General features: G+C 27.7%; 3 protein-coding genes across 3 annotated transcripts; 2 read left to right on the top strand and 1 right to left on the bottom strand.

Annotated features, from left to right (window-relative positions):
- Window positions 1–1,916: 1,916 nt before the first annotated feature.
- Window positions 1,917–7,816, bottom strand: LOC105432323 (aminopeptidase N-like). Its single transcript, XM_089077772.1, has 10 exons — window positions 7,298–7,816; window positions 6,931–7,111; window positions 6,492–6,648; window positions 6,146–6,227; window positions 5,138–5,484; window positions 4,255–4,535; window positions 3,863–4,044; window positions 3,405–3,749; window positions 3,210–3,279; window positions 1,917–2,269 (listed from the first exon to the last, which is right to left on the bottom strand). Exons 1-10 carry the CDS (start codon window positions 7,726–7,728, stop codon window positions 2,099–2,101), a joined length of 2,247 nt encoding a protein of 748 aa, XP_088933898.1. The 5' UTR covers window positions 7,729–7,816; the 3' UTR covers window positions 1,917–2,098.
- A 4,400-nt stretch (window positions 7,817–12,216) lies between these two features.
- LOC105432277 (DNA damage-regulated autophagy modulator protein 2-like) lies at window positions 12,217–17,794 on the top strand. Its single transcript, XM_089077784.1, has 7 exons — window positions 12,217–12,627; window positions 14,973–15,333; window positions 15,499–15,620; window positions 15,947–16,173; window positions 16,938–17,076; window positions 17,151–17,302; window positions 17,655–17,794. The coding sequence occupies exons 2-7, from the start codon at window positions 15,251–15,253 to the stop codon at window positions 17,754–17,756; spliced, it is 825 nt and encodes a 274-aa protein (XP_088933910.1). The 5' UTR covers window positions 12,217–12,627; window positions 14,973–15,250; the 3' UTR covers window positions 17,757–17,794.
- Window positions 17,757–20,765, top strand: LOC148936533 (uncharacterized; the record flags this gene model as incomplete). The annotated part of the gene is made up of 1 exon (XM_089077910.1): window positions 17,757–20,765. A coding segment is annotated over one exon (2,358 nt), but the record flags the coding sequence as incomplete, so codon positions are not given.
- Between the last annotated feature and the right edge of the window lie 410 nt (window positions 20,766–21,175).

Genomic DNA, 21,175 nt, shown 5'->3' with positions numbered 1-21,175 from the left:
CTGCAGTTGTACTAATTTCCCTAGAAAAGAAATTGCACGTAATATAATACAATAAAATAATGTAATAAAGTTTTGATTGTATGCAAATGAAAAATTTGCAATTAAAATATAAAATTTGTGAAAACGTATTATTACTTAAGTTTGACTTTTTCCAAATTTAATAAAAATGTCCAAGTTTAATAAAAATGTAATTGAATAAAGCATCATTTGCATGTCTCTGAAACATAATGAAACAGATTAATATAGAATTTAGTAAGAGTGATTGTACTTGCATTGTCTTCTGTAGAAGCAGTCGCGTAATCATTTTTGAATGTTTTTAGCGTATAAAGGAAATATACGAGACTAAACATATCATTATAGCAAGCTACAACTTTAAACACATCTAGATCTTTAATTTTCCAAATTTCATCTCAATCTTTAGCTCGTGAGAAGTACTAGATACAGAAAAATTCAAATCAATCATTACAGAATTTCATTCCCTCCACCATGGTAACATTTGTTGTTTATTTTTTCTGAAAGTTTTATCATAAAATTATAATTTGTATTTGTATTTGTATTTTATATTTTTATTTAAAGTATATATATATATATATATATATATATATGAATTAAATTCAAATAATTATATTATCAATCACGTACCGTTATTTTTAGCGGATTTGAAACGTATTGATTATCAAATTCAGTACACAAATTTTTTATATCGATTAAAAATTCTTTTCATTATCTACTACATCGAGAAAGAAATAGAATCGTTTACTGTGTTATAAGAACATATCATTTTATTATTATATTATTATATTATTTTAAATGTATTAAAAATTTCATTATTATATTAAACATTATATCAATACATTTATAATAAAGTGATATAAAACTTTTTATCTTAAAATAGACTTTTAACGTTAATAATAATTTTAAAAGAGAAACTATATGTAAACTATACTTGCGTTTTAGAATACTTCTATATCTTTAAAAAAATACTTAGAATACTTCTACATCTTTGAAAATTATATTTATATAACAAAATATAAATGTTTTTCTATTGATTTATTATATATATTAAAACTGTGTAAATTAATAGATATTTAAAATGGTTTATAATAATTTTTATAATAATTTTCAGTATTATATTTATATTTATCGTTATAAGTGATAGAAAATAGTGTATTCTCTGAATTACGATCTCTCTGCTTCGACAGTTCGTCGAAAAAATGCTAACCGACCGATGATTCGTGTCAACAAACATCGATGTGTATAAAGGACATCATAATAAGTAATGGGAGATCATTATTTATAACTCAATACAGATTATTATTTTTTTGCTCTTATGTACTTAAATATATATTATTAAAATTGATTTTAATACAAATTAACCATGGAAAATGGATATTAAAATATTTCTTTTAAATTTTATTAACATAAAAATAAAGAAAAATGTAATTAAATGTAAAAGTTTTTAAAATGTCTTCTTATACAGGTAAATATATTATTAATAAATTAATCGTAATTAATATTAATATTTATTATGAATTAAATTGTAGGATTAAACGCATTATATATAAACATTATGTTGATTAGATGTAATTCGACTACAGTGCCAATTATAATTTGAAATTTTGAACTAATTATCAATATTCATGCCACTCTTCGTTAAGTAATTCGATTGTAATTCTTTTCGTAAGGTACAATATTCAATTTCCAAAAATAAGATTATTCGACTAGTCAAAGATAAGACTAATATAAAATCGTTAGTATTATTTGACGTTTATTATATACATGCATTTAAAATATACATACAGAAGTGGTTTACGCAACTTAGTATATCATAGTATTATTAATGATTATTATAAAATTAACTATGTACAAGAATAATTAGTATAATAATAATAATAATATTAATATATTTTTTAAAATAATGCTAACATAAATGCAAGAAAGATGTGAATACCAATTTGTATCTATTCTAACAATCAACCACAATGACAAATCCTAGATTGTATTCTGATTTTCTTTAATAATATTGAAACTCTATAATATCTGACACGAATTACATTATCAGCAATAATGTCGAAATGATACACAAAGCAGCATAAATTTAATGCAACCTTCTTTTAAATAATCCAAAGACTAAAGTGGGATCATCTTCATTTATAGTACATACTTCATCTATAGTACGTACATAGTATTTCATGAGGCGCACGTTTATTTTGAGTTCAATGTTTTGAAGTAATGAATTAGTAAGATTCTTATGTGCCCACTTCTGTATCTGCAAAATTAACATGGTCATGTTAAATATGCATTAAATATACATTTTGCAAAATCATTAATTTCAGAAAAAAAATTGTAATATGAAACACATAACATTATATAATAATGTTATGATATTACTCATGTATCAAACATCTATTTGTTTATGTGTTTTTTTACAGGCTATCTAATCATTATCGACAGAAAGCTTATATGCAGACAAAGATGCAGACGATTTTACTGATAATGTCTAAAAAATCCTTACCGCGTCGCAAGTTCCGCAATTAATTAAAAGTTATTAATTAATAAAAAGATAAGAGCGAATTTGATGAGTTCAATATTACGCGCATTTACGATTGTTAAGTATACGAGATGTTTGGGAATATGATCTATAAATAATGTACTATTCGCTTAATTGCACGCATCCACATATCTTGCAGCGTTTTTAGCAACAAAGGAAGCTATATCTCGTAGGCATATATTTATTCATGAATTTTTATTAATTAATAACTTACTAGCAATTGGGGAATACGAAAAATACAGCATCTTTTATCTTGTTTTGACAATGCTACTTGCGTAAATACTTGTATCAGAAAATATAGAAGATTCTTTATATCATACATGATATTAAGTTATATGAAGTTTTAGAAAATACTGACCTATTGTCTTTTTGTAAATAAAATAATTTTTTAAATTTGTATGTTATTTGCAATGAATAATAATACACATACATATATAAAAAATTAATAATTTTAACGACTTTTATAAAATAAATAAAAATTTAGGTATTATTTCTTTTTATGTTACATTTATACGTTATTCATTTATACGTTATTCTAATTTCTTACTCAACAACATTAAAATTTTTGTAACATTATGACATAAAATATAATCAAAGAATCATAATTTTACGAAAATATATGAAAAGAACAAGAATTATTGTGCTTAATAAAACTTACCTCACAGAGTAATTTACTAGAATATGTATAATTAATAATATTAATTAATGCTGCGGTTGTACTAATCTCTCTAGAAAAAAATTGCATATGATATAATATCATAAAATAATGTAATAAATATTTTCCGTCTTGCAGACGCTTTTCCGTATTCAGACGAAAAATTTGCATTTAAAATTTGTGAAAATGTATAGTTACTTAGACTTGATTTCTTCCAAATCCTTTAATAAAACGACACTGAATGAAGCATTATTTGCATGTCTCTGAATAACATAATAAAACAGATTAATATAGAATTTAGTAAAAGTGATTGTCCTTGCATCGTCTGTAGACACGAAATAATTTCTTAACCACTTTAGATTATCGAAGAGAGATAGAAGATTCTTAATATTATTACAGCAAGCAAGAAGTTTTAACATTTCTAGATATTTAATTTTCGAAACTTTATCCACATTTTTAAATAATTCATCAAAAGAAACGCAAGATACAGATAAACCATTACAGAATGTCCATTCTTTCCACCATGGTAATAATTTATTTTCTCTAAAAAATTTTATCATAAAATTATGATTTGTATTTTTGCATATTTTTATTTAAAGTATGACGTGTATTGCAAATATAGTAAAAATATTACAATAGAAGAATTAATTAATTACGTCGTATTTAACAAATGCCATTGCAATTTAAATTCAGCATATTTTTTGCATTCGCTATCACCGAGAACACATGCCCATCTTAGAGCTTCTTGTCTTAAACATTTAATAAAATTGTCCTCATTAGATTTTTCCTCGTTTCCAATCTTTTGAAGAAGCGGACCCAGTTGCATTTGTAGTTTCCTCTGAGTATTGTGAAGTAACACAAAGATAACATTAATTATTTAAAAAATTTTAAGCTGAATCTTGTAGACACATAAAAAATTTTATTTCTCTAAATTAGTTACATCATATCTTTTAGAGAAAGATTTAGATAATTATTAAAAGTAAAATATTAATATTTTGGACATAACAACATGAGTTGTTAAAATTTTCTTTACTGAAATCGCTTTTACCTTGAATATTGTACTATCAGTACTATTAAACGGTAGAATGTATGACATGTGCTCAGCAGCTTTGAACATAAAATACCATGGTATATAGTCCGTTTCCCACTTTAGATAGCTTACCACATCCCAAAATACAGAAGAATCTAATTCGCCTGATATTGTTAAATGGAATGTGTCATCGATGATTTGCGCACGATTTAAAGTATTAATATTTGTATAATTCTCAGAATTAAGATACTTTATGATTTTTAACCAACTTTCCAAATTATAAAATACACGGTAGTATCCTGTCATGCGATAAATAAATTATTTGCCATTAAATTGTATTAAATTAATAATGTAATTAATTTATATTAATAGAGATAGAATATCATTAAATGTTATTTTTATTTTTAAATGTGACCAAAAATACTATTATTAAGTAATAACTTAGCTTGTATTGAAAACAATAAAAAATTTTGTATTTGGTATTTATAAACTGATATTGAATTTACATCGAATGTTGCGGATATTTCGGTTGACAACTTCTTTACATATAAAATATAAAAATATAATATAAAAAATTTTTATAAAACTTAACTTTTGTTTACAAATATTTCATGTCAGAAAAGATGAATCGAAGAATTTCATCAAATATGTGAGTACGATTATTAAAAAACTGCGTCAAATATAATTTCTTTAAAAAAATATAATTTGCATTAAGATCTTTAAAAGGAGTACAGGCAATTCTAATTTACTTTAAATATCCAATTTTAAAGTCATATGTTTTATTTAAGAACTCTGCTACAAAAATAAGTCAAGAATCTTTTCTTTTTCATAGTTAAATCTTTAAAATACAAGATGAATAAATTAATGATATTCCACATTAAATTATTTGATCGTGATTTACCTGTTTGTTGCTGATTGATTATTATGAACTGACTATGTTCAGAATTGTAGCATTTTTCAAGAAAGTACTGTTGGGTCACAATCATTTTCTTGCAAATCTTGGGTAAAATTTGTTTTAAATTTATATACACTTGACTTCTTAATGGTACCATCCAGTTTTTGGAGGCAGTTTCTAGAAAAATTTTCGTCCATTCATTATTAAAGATTTCCGTTACATTAAGAATAGGATATTGCTTTTCTTGTATCCAAGGATTCATCAAGTCTTTCACATTAAGTTTCTCCAAATCCATAGTTTGTGAATCATAGACAGATTGCATTACAGTCCAAAAATCGTCCAGACTTCCCGTCCTTACAGAAATATATAAAAATTAGTTCTATTCGTGATGTATATTCTATAATAGAACAATACCAGCAGGCAAACATTTTCTCGATATAAGTAGCATAAATTTACACAATTAACACAAATTTACACAATTTTTATAATTGTCGAAAAACACGCATTATTAATTCGCATTATTCGCTTAGTTTAGTTCTTGTGGGACAAATGCTCGTGATTTTATTTGCGATAAAGTCTCAACACTGACTGCACCGATTGAATTTTAATTGTGATCATTGAATAACAGATAAATAAATTGTATAATAAAAATGTTTTCAATTTTTATCATTATCATCTACAAACGAAAATACATACATATAATGATATATTCGAAAAATAATTACATTAAATTTTATTGCTGATTAGTCATTGATTCCAAATTTTTGGAAATGAAATTTTCTTTTTATTTTAACACATTTAAATTTTTTCTTATTTCAAGAAGTAAGAAAATATTGGAAAAAGTAATTTTATATATAGTAATATAGTTTTTATACAGCACAAATATAACAAAGAATATAGTAAATTATTATTTACATATAACCTTATCATGCAAAAAAAAATAACTGTAATAAAAAATAATTTATTTGACAAAAGGAAAAGAGAGAAGAAATACAAGGCAAGAAATATACTTACTCTCTTTTCATATACACTTTAATCCCTTTCTGGAAAATTTTATCACCCATTATATGATGTAGCATACGCAATATGGAAGGTGCTATAACAAATGAGCGTTATAAGATCAAACATACAAGAAATTATATCGACAGTAAATTTATCGAAGTTCTCAGAAATATTGAGACTACAATTAAATAAAAATTTCGATGTTCTTAGAATTTACGTATTTGTTTTAAAATATATTTTTACTTATTTTAATGAATAAAAAAAAGTAAATTGAAGTAAAATCTTATTATTGATATAATTCTTAAATAATTTGACATGTGTTAATTGTTTGAACGTTATATATTCAGTATTGTTATACCTTTTATGTAATAGGTGAAAGAGAAAAGAGAATTAATTTCAGAGATACTGTTAACTTCTGAATCAAGAGGATTCATAATATGTGAATCGTCTAGACGGAGAGATTCTTGTTGAGTCTGGACTACGAACAAATCCAACATCCGAGAATCTGGCATAATCTAAATATTACAATATTACAAGTATAGTCATGAAATAAATAATAATTTAATTATCAAATTATTATCATTAGACTAATAACCATTAACAATATCAATAAATTATTAAAAATTTTATAAACGATTTCACATGAATGCGATAAAATTCTTTATGTTTGACTTAAAATAATCGTTATAAATAATTATTAAAAATATTAAAAGAATATTCTTTTTCTTCTTATATGCTTTCAAATATAACTTATATCAGTTTTATTTAAAAGTATTGTCACAGACAAGAGAAAATACCTGATTGATTATGTACACGCCGAACAACGTAGCAATACCCTCATTCAACCACATGTAAGACCACCGTGATGGATTAACATTACTAAACAATTGACTTATAACTTTACGTCCTATTATACGTGATAACTTTATTTGACATACAATGGGATCTATTTCTTCATTGTAAATAATATCTTCTTCTCTGAAAGTAGCAAATGAACAATGTGTTACATCTCTGTTACAAATTCATATTACAAAAATAATTACCCTGCCATTTTTTATTACTAATAATATTATCTACTACATATAATATTTTCCACGTTTTTCTATTCTGTAACTGTTTTGCTATAAAAGTATAAAAATTAATTTCTTTAAATGCATATTCTACCTGTAAAGTACGAATTGAAATTTATCCATGCCACCATCTATCAAACCCGTTATCACATATTGATTTGTCATTAAAAATCCTTCTGGTGGTTTAATCAATCGATATTCAACCACGATTATGACATCTTTAATTAATTGTAAAGTTTGATTCCACCATTGCATTTTCATTGACTCCCTGCTCCATAAGTTATGGTTTTGTATGAGAGAAATATTAGTATAGTCATTCTTATCAAATATTACAATTCCTATTCGGTACGCGAGTATTTCAGAAGTTGTGGCAAAGAATGACAACGCCAAAGACAATGTTTCTGATGTAGATATATTAAGTAAAGCTATGTTTGAAAAAACATTGTAATGTTCAGCATGCCATATAGCAATAGTAAATTTAGCTTTTAGTCCTGGTTCATCCCAACATGGAAAAAGACGTCGCATTCCTGTCGCTGAGTTATTTATTACAATAAGCCATCTAACATATTTAATTAATTTTATTAGTATATTATGAAATGAGATAATTCCTTATTTTTCAATAGCATTGGAAACTAATATAGGAACTGAGGGGGTAGCGAATATATTTTAATAGAAATATTTTTTTCAGTTATATTTTAGTACAAGATATGCCCTTTCTTTTTATTACATTTTTACAATTTTATATACTTATTTTATTATACTCGTATATCTAGAGATCATGAATAAATATTGAAAGATTCGAATTAAAAATTCTATTTTATATACGCAGCCAATATTTATAAAGAATTTATTTAGTAAAATATCTTTAAGGAAGGAATAATATTGTATTGTTTTGTATTATCATTTTCATATTGTTATTTTCATAACTTTTTGCAGAATGTTTATTCGCTAAGTACATATTTTGTAACAAGATCAAAGTCTCTTCCAAAACTTTATAAATATTATAACGTTATTTTTATGAACATATTACAATTAACTTTCATTATCATGCAACATAAGTCATTGTGAATCATTAATTTCCAGTAATTAATAGATTTTTGGTTATATAACGATTATATAACATAAGTATATTTGCACAAATTTGCTCTAGATATTATGAGTGAATATTAATTTTAATTAATTGAGGGACATAAATAATAGACACATTTTCTATATTATTACATAATATTTTTAATATAATATGTATATTTTCTTACTCACTTTTTATCTCCTGTCGCATTTCTATAAGATATCTTGACAAATCCTCCATCAGTAGCAATAAAACCTTTATACATTATGCGCAAAGTATATTTACCAGGATATAGGGTGTCAACGAAATTCAAGACGACAATTTGCAGTTCGTGTATATAAGTAATATTACCGGTTACATACATTGTTATATCTTCATCGATAATTTTACTTAATGTAAATTTATTTATTTCTAAATTTGCTAAATGCAGGCTTATCTTATGTGTAGTTCTAGAAATCATAATGCTAATATCACATTCTCCGTAGAAGATATCTTTTTCTAGATCTAATGTTAGTTCAATTTTGTATTTTTTTGGTATTATAAAATCAGGCAACAGACTGGCATGTACTGTTGCAGACCCTATATAAGCATATGTAGCGTTGGATGTGATTTTTTCAGTGGTTTCTGTTATTTCCGACCTTCTGATTCTGGTAGTTTGTGGTCTGTTTGTTTGCTCGTTACTTATTTTAGGTTTGTCGAATACATTTTCTTTATGTTGATTAAGAGCCGCAACGTAATTTAATATTAAACTTCCATATAGTAACACTTTTATTAATTCGATGATATTCATCTAAACAATTTTTTATTTACAGAAATATATTTTTTATAAGAAACAGTAAAATTATATTGTCGAAATTTGACTTTTGCAAAATCAATAAAAGTGTAGTTATAGACTCTTTTATTGGTAAGTTTATAATCACAACAGAAAGTATAAAAATAACTGAAAAAAATCTGTCTCCTCGAAAATAGGATTTTAAGTTCTAAATATCATATATCTATATAAATTAAATTTAAATAATTATATTATCAACCACGTATCGTTATTTTTAGCGAACTTGCAATGTATTGATTCTTAATTTCAATATATATTTTTGATATCGATTAAAAGATTCTCTTATTATCTACATTGAAAAGAAATAGAATCGTTACTAGTTTTATGAAAATGTATCATTTCATTATGAACTTAAAAATTATATCGCCACATCTATAATAAAGTGAAATGATATTTCTTATCTTAAAAGAGACTTTTGACGATAATAATTTCAAGGGACAAATTATGCGTAAACTATACTTGCGTTTTAGAATCCTACTTTTAAAAAAAATTATATTTATATAATAAAATATATAGATATTGTTTTATTGATTCAATTTATTATATTTCAATTATGTATTGAACTAGTGTAGGCTAATTGATATTTAAAATGGTTTATAATAATTTGTTCAAGTTGTAGTTACCTTCAGAAGTGATAGAAAATGGTGTATTATCTGAATCACGATCTCTCTGCTTCGACAGTTACAAAGTAATGATCGTGCCAATAAGCATCGACTTATAAAGAACATAATAAGTAATGGGAGGTATAAATATAACATATTATCACTTATAACTAGATTCAGATTACAATTATTTTTTTGCTCTTATGTACTTAAATATGTATTAAAATTGATTTTAATACAAATTTAACTAACGATAAAAAATAAAAAGTAAAATTATTGATGAACATATAATCAATATCAAATGTATATTGAAATATTTCTCTCAAAATTTATTAAAAATAAAGAAAAACGCAATTAAAAGTAAAAATTTTTTAAATGTCTTCTTACATAAGTAAATATATTATTAATGAATGCATCATAATTATTAAGTTTTATTATAGGTCGTAAGATTAAGTAAAGATTATGTTTATTAGATGATACTTCCCTATATTGAAAATATAAGGAACGTTCCATATGTTTTATATTTAATTGCATATGAATTATATTGTTTATTGGTAACAAAATGTTTCTATATTGAGACACACACACACACACACACACACACACACACACACACACACACGCGCGCGCGCGCGCGCGCGCACATACACACACACACACACACACACACACATCAGATTTGAATTTATATTTGTAGACAATATCTAAATGTTCTTTCTTCAATTCAAAATCTTTAATAATATTTTTAACAGAAGATTCTATAATTCAGAAAGTTATTTATACAATCTTAAAATCTTAAAATCTTTATTTATAGAATCTTTATGTTCAAAACAAATAAATGTTGGTACATATTTCTGTTCATTTTCGCAGAAGTTTAATGAAACATTTTTAACGATTGTCCAAATAGTTTCTGAAATGTTTTTAAAATGTTTTTAAAATTAAAATATGTAATCAAGTGCTATTGATAAATGCTTATATCAAATTTATTTAAAAATGGAAATCATCTTTACAATAGATAAATAATAAATAATTATTTAAATTTAATAAAGACCACATAACTTGATGTCATTTTTTATTTTTTTTAAAAGTAATTTTTCACTGACATATATTAAACATAATATAAATATTTTTGATTCACAATTGATAGGAATATAGCAGCATGAAGACATGCATCAAAATTGATCTATCAATAGTATAAAAAAATGAATATGATTGCGTAATCTACATTTCACTTTTCCAGTTGGCGCTAATGCAGATATTTGATAAATTAGAAGAAAAAGACTAAAATGATCATTCTCTGTTTCTCTGTGTTATAGAAAAAAAGCTTGGATGGTCACATCAGATTTCTTTCTGATATGCTCCACTATATTTTTTAATTCCATTAATTAAAAAATACATCAACGTTAATGCGTTAAAAAATATATACTAAAAAATATATACTAAAAAATCTTCATATCATGATACATAAAAAAAGGAATCGTATCTATCGACTGAAAGTAAATTACTAATAATAAGTATTAATATTTGACAATATAACAATACTATTTATTTTAAATATCTTTTATACATTATTATTAATTATTTTTGTCTTTTCTGAATTTTTTAAACTTCTTAAAAAAATATTTTTTTTTTTAATTTTACCCTTGAATTCATAGAATAACCCATAAAATGCAATAAAAGAAATTAATTGTATTAATAAAGTTATAATGAGTTAATAAAGTTTAAAATAAATAAAAAAGATAACTTCTTTTATTTTAAATAATAATATTAATTTAAAAACAAATAATTTAAACAAAATTCGTTAATGCATTATACTTTTTGTATCTACAATTTCTTTAATAAAAGTAAAATCTCTTCAAATGTTCTGATTTTATAAATAATAACATTAAGATTATTTTATTTTAAAATTTCTGTATTTGCATCTCAAAATTATTTGTACATATCCAATCCAATCCAAGATTATAGATATTTTAAATTGATTTAGTTTTAAATCATCAAAAATATATAAATATAATTTTACCATCAAAACAATATTTTTTTTAAATAAATATAACATAGCATAAAATAAACTATTTATATTTATATTAAAATATCTGAAGAAATTTGTACGAAATACTTCCAATAATTCATCAAATGAAATGAAATCTATGTATCTTACAGAAACGATTATTAACACAAACATGTGTGCTATAATATTTTATAATGTAACAAACCAAAAAGTTATGTACTACATATATAGTTAATTCAATTATTTTTAAAATCTAGAAAATAATCTCAAGTGCCATATTTAATATAATTTCTTTATTAAATTGAAACCTATGAATGAAATCTTATTAAATTTTTATCTATCACCTCAATTTGCGTATCCCAAATCAAACTTAACAATCATTTGGCAATTTTCCAACATTATTTCTCGGTCGTTACTTTTAATCTTAAGAAGGACACGTCATAATGATGAGAAGCAGCTAAGACTCAGAGTAGTAGGATAAATAGTCTTGTTCGAACGTGCTGATCGGACAGTAACGACGCCGACGCGACGGTGGCAAGGACGGCGGCCCGGCGCGACGCAGCTGCCGCGAACGTCGTTTTCACTGACGCAACATCGATCGCGCACCATCCACGGGCTATAACCTTTGCATTTCCTAACGAGGTTCGTCGCGACCCTGTAGAATTTTTCCGCCCGACAAAATTCAGGCGAAATCGTTCATCGGCTGATATCCCGCGCCTAAATTTCACGTGTGATATCATCCATTGTTACTTTCGACGTGTGCTGCAAGAAGCGAAGATCGCAAAAAGCTCCAACTCCCTCTGACAGACGGAGCAACCCCACGAATGAAGGGGAGGGACCACCACTTTCAGGGTGAAAGTTTTGTGTAACACCACCCAATGCGTCGTCGAGTATATCTCATAGCGCAGTTTTGGTATGGAAATTAATAGAATAGATGTGTTTTGCGACAAGTATTTTATAATCTTGCGCATCTTAAAAGTAAACAAAAACGTATTATTTTTATTACTGCACGCTATACTACACGCGTCATCGAGATACCATACGTTTCACTTCGCCTTCAATTTTATTTTTATTTTATAATAAGCGGAAAAAATTGCGAAAAGATGATTATCTAACGTGGGATTTCTAGCTTGTCATATCCGCTTCCGCCTCGTAGCATTTTGCTTTAACGCATATTTTACTCTTTCATGCATAATGCCCGTGTGACAGTTCACGCGTTCATTAAGCGTAACGTATCGCGAAAACTTTTATCAGCGCGGTATTATTAATATAAATGTATCACGTGCGACTTTCTCGATATATCTTACAATTAGACAAACTCTGATATGAATCTCCGATGCACCTGTAAACCAAATGTATGTATGCGTATGTGCAAATTATTATCATTACTAAATTTATTAACATGTTTATTAATAGACATTATAATACATTAATTAAAATCATGAAGTAAAAATTCTATTTATTATTACTAAATATCGTTGCTCATATTGTTTACATCATTCCTACAAATTTCTGAGACTAAATATATAAATATATAACATAATATAAACATATATATATATAAATATTTACTAAATATATTCACATTTTGATAAGTCTCTTTTTCTTATTTCTTGATAAATTTAAATAATTTTATTTTAAATTTTAAATTTTACAGTCTTAGAATTATTGTCTTTTTGATATCAATTGTATTTTATTTTATTATTAATATATATTTCTTTTATGGCGTAATAGCTGTTTAGTTATTGAATAATTTGATCTTGATTAAAAAAAATAAATAGAGCTAAAAATGTTTAATAAGGTATATTTTAATAGAAATAAAAAATAGAAAGAAATACAGAATCAATCGATGCAATCGATTTTTCTTATCGATAATATGAAAATAATTATTCCGTGACGGGATAGAATTTCAACGTTGAAATATTCTGCAAGCATGTTATAAGAACGCCTGTGAACTTCCTCTCTAAGGTGATATTAGTTAAGTTTCACTAACTATCTACTATATATGATTACATCTTTCTCGGAAAGTAACAAAAATAATCTTTAATAATAATAATATTATAATATAAATAAGCAGCGATATTTAATATATATGGTAATAAATAAAGTTTATAATAAATAAAGTTTATAAAAAATTTATAAATGTATATAATTAATAAATGTTAGTAAATGTGTAATTAATATGTATATAATTTATAAATGTATTTTTATAAATGCAAAAATGGTAGTATTGTTAAAAAATTAAAGTATTCTTAAAAAATTAATTCTTTTTTTAAAAAAAAAAATTTTTAATCATTCTTTTCTAATTATATTCTTTTTCAATTTTAATATTAAATTAAATTGTACAATAAAATTGAGAAAAAATCAAATTTTCATTTAAAAAATAAAGAAAAATAAAAAATAAGATTTTATTTTTATATTTGTACTCTAGAAATTAATTTATCAAAATATTTTTAATTTATCAAATTATTTTCTGAATATATATCGCTATGTAATTATCTTTTGTTTTCTTTTACAAATCACAGCAGTTTCACCTATGAAAGATTTATTGTATTCTTTTTCTATTTCTCCACATTTGCTGATACTAATAATTATAGAAAACGAATAAGAAATATTATTTTTTGCCCTTTATTAATACAAGGTGCGTATATCATTGAAGAGGTGTGTGTCTAAGAATTAATTGCTTTCTTGTCGGAATGTATATTAAAAAGATCAATTAAATTATTACAAGCATACAGAAAAAATATTATTTTGTATATTAAATGTTTTAATTACCGATTAGATTTTGTAATATGATTAACATACGCAAGAAGATTGCAAAAATGGCAATTATTATTATATTAATTATTATTATCATAATATTAATGTTACTTTAAAATTTAAATAAAGAAAGAAAGAAAGAAGTTATAGAAAAATGTTATTTACTCCTTATAAAATACACACATCAAAAAAAGTGTTGCATCACTCCCGACTCTAAGGGACTGTGTTATTGATGCAATTTACATATTCAATGTCGATGTTCAGGAGAGCTTGGAACCGAGGTGATGCAATGCTTTTTTTGATGTGTGTATTATGTTACTAAGATTGTAAAAAAATATTGTTTATAATAATTAATGGAAATAATTATTATCACACAAAAATTCGATCAATCACATTGATAAAATTGATATAATTGATCACATTGATAAATATTATAATGTTATATAAAATATTCTTTTCATATACATATGACGATAACAATAATTATTTCTCTTACAGAATTATTCAGAGAACGTTGATGGCAATTAAGTTGCGATATTACTGTTGGTTCAGACATTGCGAAGATTGATACTTAACGAGAAGAAGATTGAAAGGCCTATGAATAGCCATCGAAGAGTATGAATGACCGTGACTCGTCGGCGGCTGCATCGACGCGAGATTCTTTCCGATAGCGGCGTCGATTGCAGACGTCGGCGACTGACGTCATCATCATTATTCATCTTACTCTAATATAATATAATACTCTAATATAATAACAACGACCATACATCGAAATCATGGAGACGGAAGAGTTTTTTGCAAACCTACATTATCTACCGATAGCTGTTTTTATATCTCTGCCTACGGTTTTTATTTTAACGTAAGTTCAAACAATTTATAAATTGTTAAGGACTTTATAGAACGTTAATTAACTGAGATATTTTTAATATTATATATCTATTAATATTCTTATATATATTAAAATTATCTTTTGTCATCTTAATTAGATGAAATCGTTTAAAAAAAATTATTTTGCAATTTATAGGTACGTAATCGCTGTCTTACTAGGACATGTAGAAGCTGGATTTCCTTATATTTCTGACGCAGCAACTTATGCACCAGAAAGTTGCATTTTTTCTCAAGCTGTTAATCTGATCACTATACTGAGTAAGTAGATCATATAACACAACGTTCTTCATAAAAGTAATATTATACATCGCTACATCTACATATACATTGCATCTACATATACATTGCATACGTAAATGATATTTAATATTAAAAGAATATTTGGAATATCAACTTACATCGCCATCTAAAACAATTGATATTTTTCTTAATATATCGAAAAGAAAAAAGTTCAATATAACAAGCGATAAGATTAAGAAATCACGTCAAAAATTTACGATAAAGATATAATCATTGATAAACGATTAGAATATATGAGTGCCATACGTCACTGAAGTTAATTGCAATATCATTTTGTATTACAGTGTGTTTTATGATCTACGTAAGATATTCCCAAGTTAAGGAGTGCATCAAAACTTTTGCTTCATCGACTTCTTTGCCGAAATGGAATTATTGGGCCTTAGTTTTCGGCCTTATATCATCCGCCGGTCTATCAATTGTCGCAAACTTTCAAGAAACTTCAGTGATAGTAGTTCATCTCATCGGTGCGTTACTCTGTTTTGGAGGTGGCACCGCATATTTTTGGACGCAGGTATATAAAATAAAAAATTATGTACTCAAAGCGCACTGATAAGAAAATCGTTAAATTCATTATTAATATAAAAATAGATAAAAACTTAATAAAGATTTAATCATTATAAATAAACAATATTTTGAATATATAAAAAATACTTTATAAACTTACAACTAGTACTGAATAGAGAAGGCATTATTAATATCTTCTCGCTTCAACGCTAGTTACTTAGGAAAGAGAAAAAAATACTAAATAGAATTGAATTGTTTATTCTTTGTATCGGTTGAAAAATGACGTTGTTTCGTTATATACCTAGTTGTTGCGATAAATATAACGCCTCAATGATCGCATTGGTAAAGATACCCGAATCGGGAAATTTTAGATTCATATCCTGACTGAAGTGATATTTTTATAAAAATTTCTCACAGGAGAAAAAAGAGAGAATTGGTATCGTATTTGATTATCGATCAAAGGGAAAAAGAAAGCTTTGGCTTTGAGCCAGTACACTGCAAATCTGTTAAAAATAACATATGGTTGACAACATAATTATTAAACTGGAATTTATATATACATAAATTTAAAAAAAATAAAAAAGAAATTATTAAATGTTTGAGATTTTATCTGCCGCATATTATTTTCTGTTATAAAAATAATTTCTATCTTCAAGCGAAAAGACGTTAATAACGCCAAGAATCATGCTTATGAACAAAGTAATGATTGATACAGCATCATATATATATATATATATCCACGCCAATAAGCTGATTATCTTTTTATTACAGGCTATATGTTCATTTTATTTACACCCATCAGGATGCTCATTGCGACTCGCACATCTCCGTACGGCATTATCGACCTTCTGTACTGTGTGCTTCTTTGTGATTCTCATCACAGGCGTGCTGGCCCGTTTGGCCTATAAGGGTTGGTTCGTTGATTTTTAAATATTATTCGCACTGCATATTACAGTGTATTAATATCTAAAATATATTCTGAAGGAACGAATCCACGGAAATGGTATAAGGAGGATGGTGGCTGGGAATTGCATGTAGCTAGCACGATTACCGAATGGCTTTGTGCAATAGCATTCTGCGCCTATATTTTGACGTTCACAGACGAGTTTAGAGATGTCAGAATAAGTCCTCCAAAGGTAATTTTTAAAAATATTTCTTTAATGCAACAAGTAATTTTTTGTAATTTTTTTTATCTTATATTAAAACTCCTTTAAAATATATAACAAGTATACATATATATGTTTTAACAATTTATCGAAGTGAAATTTATATTTGATATTATATATTATGTTAAATATTTAATATAATACAGTTCAAAAGTATAGAAAATTTCGCGAAAGGAAACGATTAAATTAGAAAAGATTAAAAGAGAAAATTTTTTTCTTTGTTTTTTAAAAATTTAGTGTAATATATAGTCTTGCTCTACTTTTTACTGAACATTACGTATTACTGAAAAATTACGTATGTTTATTTTCTACGTGCCGACAGGTGATATGTAACATACACCGCTTGAGATCAAGTAATGAAATATTAAATGAGAGCCAAGACTCCGTGGTTCATGATCAGACGATTCCATCGACCAGCACCTGATCGCTTATAGGCAGAGGCGCCGGCGGCTATGTTAATCTTCTCTCACATTCGCCGGTCGATACACCTTGTCCTGGTTATCGGTACCGCGAATCCAGAGACAATTTATTAGATGAAGCGGCGCCGTTGGTGGCCACGACGCCGCCAGCTTTGCAGGACAACACCAAGAAGAGTCCCGACGTTCTCTGCCCGGTGGAAATACATGTGCATGATTCCACGATACGTGAGCGACGACGACGTCCCATAAATCATCCCACCAAGAAGCGACATCAAAAAACCGTCGAAGATTCCAAGAGATGGATCGATCTCGACGAAAACGTGCTAGATGGGTATATTTTAATCGACGACAGAAATCTCGGGCCTTTAGTTCCTGAGATCGATACTGAGGAATTACCGTATCCCGAGAACGCCATTGAATACGACGACGACGATGATTATGATGACAATGATGATCATGATGAAGATATCGATAGTCATGGTAAACGTGAGTGGTCGATATACGATCGATCAAAGAGAAGTAGTAGTATAAAACGACACCGATCTGATTTCGATTTCGGCGCGACGTATCCGCTTGCAAACAGTCACGGAAATGCCTATCAGGATTCGAGCAGCCATAGCAAATATACAGAATTGTATTTGGAGCACCAGAGCGCCAAAAATAATCTGGAAATGACTCGAGGCCTTGATGTAACGTATACAATTGCAAACAGCCATGGCGAGCATAGCAATCTTGCAGCAAATATGCAGAATCGACATTACGGAGAAACATCAAAAAATGACAATTTAACCTGGCACAATAAAACGGCGGATATGAATTACGAAATAGCCAACAGTCACAGCAATTATCGCGTATTCTACGACAGTCAAACGCAGTATCAAGCTATGATGCCTCCCTGGTCCTCAGAATTGCGGTCAGAAAATCACCACAGAGAATCTTATGTTACATCGGAGGAATCTAAAAATGATATCGTAAAAAAGCAAGACAAGACATACGAGACAAATACTAATCAATCAGAAAAGAAAAACGAGTCAGACTCGGGAACGACCTGCGACATTGAACAATGTTTGGTACAAATTGAGGAAAGTCTTTTGAATATTGAACAAAATCTCCTTCACGTTCAGGACCTGGATATACCGGAATTGCGGAATCTACTTTATAAAAGTCCGAGTATCGAGCGAAGCCTTTACGAGGTACAGGATCTTTTATATGCTGATGGCATTGTTCCGGTTATTCCCAGAAAGAAATCCATGTCTCTTGATTCGGACGAAGAGGAGGAAAACGAGGATAGAGATGAAGTAGAAGAGGAAGAAGTATGGGTAGGTCAGAACATAACGATCAAGGATAACGATGATGATGATGGAAATGCAAGCGCGCCTCTTCTAAACAGTTTCAACGAAGAGTGCTCAAATATGATTAACATTAATGAAAATAACTCTTCAAAATTGGTAGATGATCACCATGTTAATTGGACAGATAATTCAAAAATACAAGAAGAGAAGAAAAATTCGAATTCTCAGATATATTCAGAAAAAATGACAAACTTTGTGCTCAATAGTCTTGGCAAAACTCTACCAAGAAAAATCGCCTTGGATGAAGTTAAAGAAAATATTAGGTTGTGTTCATCGGAACCGGAAGAACCTGCGATTACAATCGATTATAATTTGAATAGCGCATGCGCTGAAAAGAAATCTCTCTTTCGTGACAAGTGGCACAGTAGGGCGAGCTCATTGGACGAGAACTCGATCTTCCAGAATTCGGAATTCGGTGATAAACCAGAGAATGATAAGCCCTCATTGCAGGACGTCTTCCTTACGGCCACGGGATCTCGTCGTTTAGCAGCCAATGCCAAAGCACTATCAGAAAGCGCTCTGCAAACGGGCCAGGAAAAACGACGTCACAGAAGAGGATCCCACGAGGAAAGGCTTTTACAGGCTGTAGAAGCAACGGCGGAGGATTTTCGAAAAAAGCTCGAAAATTTTGCGTCGCATCGACGATTTATTCTGCACAGACAGAAGATGAGCCACAGACCAAGATTAGCCAAGGAAGTCCCAGACAGTGCGATGTCACGATCGAAGGAAAAATCGCCTACGAAATCGAAGCGCGTGACTGCAACGACAGCTAAAACACAGGACAAAGACAATAGCGGCAGTAAAAATACTGGTTGCGATAAGCGGAAGAGAAAAAAGACGTCAGGGAAAAATCAAGGTCCCTCGGAGAATGCACTGGTACCCAGCAAACTGATTTCACTCTCATTGTCGTTGCTTCTCGCGGCTCTTCTGCAAGCGGTTAGATGCTTAACGGACCTCGTCGAGGATGCCTTTAGGTCCGTCAGTTACGACAGAAATGGATTGTTGCAGTAAATTGCAAGAAAGATAACTGACGATACAGTAGAGATTTCACAATTATATCATTAATTTTATGATGAATAATTAACAATTGTCTCATGACAGTTAATCATGTCACCGATAAATCTCGTAATTATCTACGATATATGATGTCTGTGATAAACTACACTTAGGATTCTCGACAAAAATTACGTTAACTCTTGCTTCCAAAATACCGAAAATATTGACCTCAAAAATCATCTTCTTAAAGAGAATTGAAACTGGCTTTAAAAAACTCATAAAGATAACGTGCTATATGAGGTTATATGAGGAACAAGTTAATTTTGACTATCGCAGATTTTTCTCTTTGAAATATAAAACTGCTATAAAAGATAGACATAACGAAGTGAAATACGGTAGTGCGATAAACGTACGATAAACCAGAATAATTCTTATCGATGGTGCTGAATACGGGCTAAGCGTGTGAACGGTATTTTAGTATTACGTATATACGTTCAAAAGTGCCTGAAACCCATCGCGTATCATATACGAGGTGTAGTACACACAATATACTATTAATAACGCTATTTACGTCTACCTACATAAATCTCTTTTTTCAAGATGTAAGGGCATTGAAAGAAAATAAAATAAAGCGAGAGATGCGATAAAATACTTGAAATATAGAAACATTCTCACGCGTAAATCGATTTTCCCCGCTTCATTCATCCTCTTCGTGATTTACAAAGAATAAATCTGGAAATGATAAAAGTTTCTTAATAACGTGTACTTAACTCAAACAAGCTTTTTATTAATATAAATATAGTAGAGCCATTAAAATTTTATTATAAATTCATTACTTACACATAAGTAAGAAGTACTAATGATACACCTGAATTATCTCTAGTAATTATTAAAGCAATATTGATTATAAATTAGTTTTCAATGTTGATTCGTATTTGTAAAATAGGAATTGCATCATATTTTGCATCATATTTTGCTGCATTTACATTTAATTTAATAACTACTATTAATTTATATTAACCAATTTGGTCTAATATATTCGCAATGCAGATTAATACATCGAATGTATTGCTAAT

The sequence above is a fragment of the Pogonomyrmex barbatus genome, unplaced genomic scaffold (genome assembly GCF_055798465.1).
Source record: "Pogonomyrmex barbatus isolate J1 unplaced genomic scaffold, ASM5579846v1 scaffold20, whole genome shotgun sequence".
NCBI classification, from domain to species: domain Eukaryota; kingdom Metazoa; phylum Arthropoda; class Insecta; order Hymenoptera; family Formicidae; genus Pogonomyrmex; species Pogonomyrmex barbatus.
This window is presented reverse-complemented; position numbering and strand designations above follow the sequence as displayed.

Bases quoted from the DNA above. Each gene is read 5' to 3' on its own strand.
- LOC105432323 (XM_089077772.1), bottom strand. From the start codon at position 7,728: ATGCGACGTCTTTTTCCATGTTGGGATGAACCAGGACTAAAAGCTAAA. The intron at 7,112-7,297 runs GTAGAATATGCA...TGCTACTTTCAG, and splicing joins TTTCAATTCGTACTTTACAG to AGAAGAAGATATTATTTACA. The intron at 4,536-5,137 runs GTAAATCACGAT...ATCGCATGACAG, and splicing joins AATCAATCAGCAACAAACAG to GATACTACCGTGTATTTTAT.
- LOC105432277 (XM_089077784.1), top strand. From the start codon at position 15,251: ATGGAGACGGAAGAGTTTTTTGCAAACCTACATTATCTACCGATAGCT. The intron at 16,174-16,937 runs GTATATAAAATA...TTTTTATTACAG, and splicing joins CCGCATATTTTTGGACGCAG to GCTATATGTTCATTTTATTT. The intron at 17,303-17,654 runs GTAATTTTTAAA...ACGTGCCGACAG, and splicing joins TCAGAATAAGTCCTCCAAAG to GTGATATGTAACATACACCG.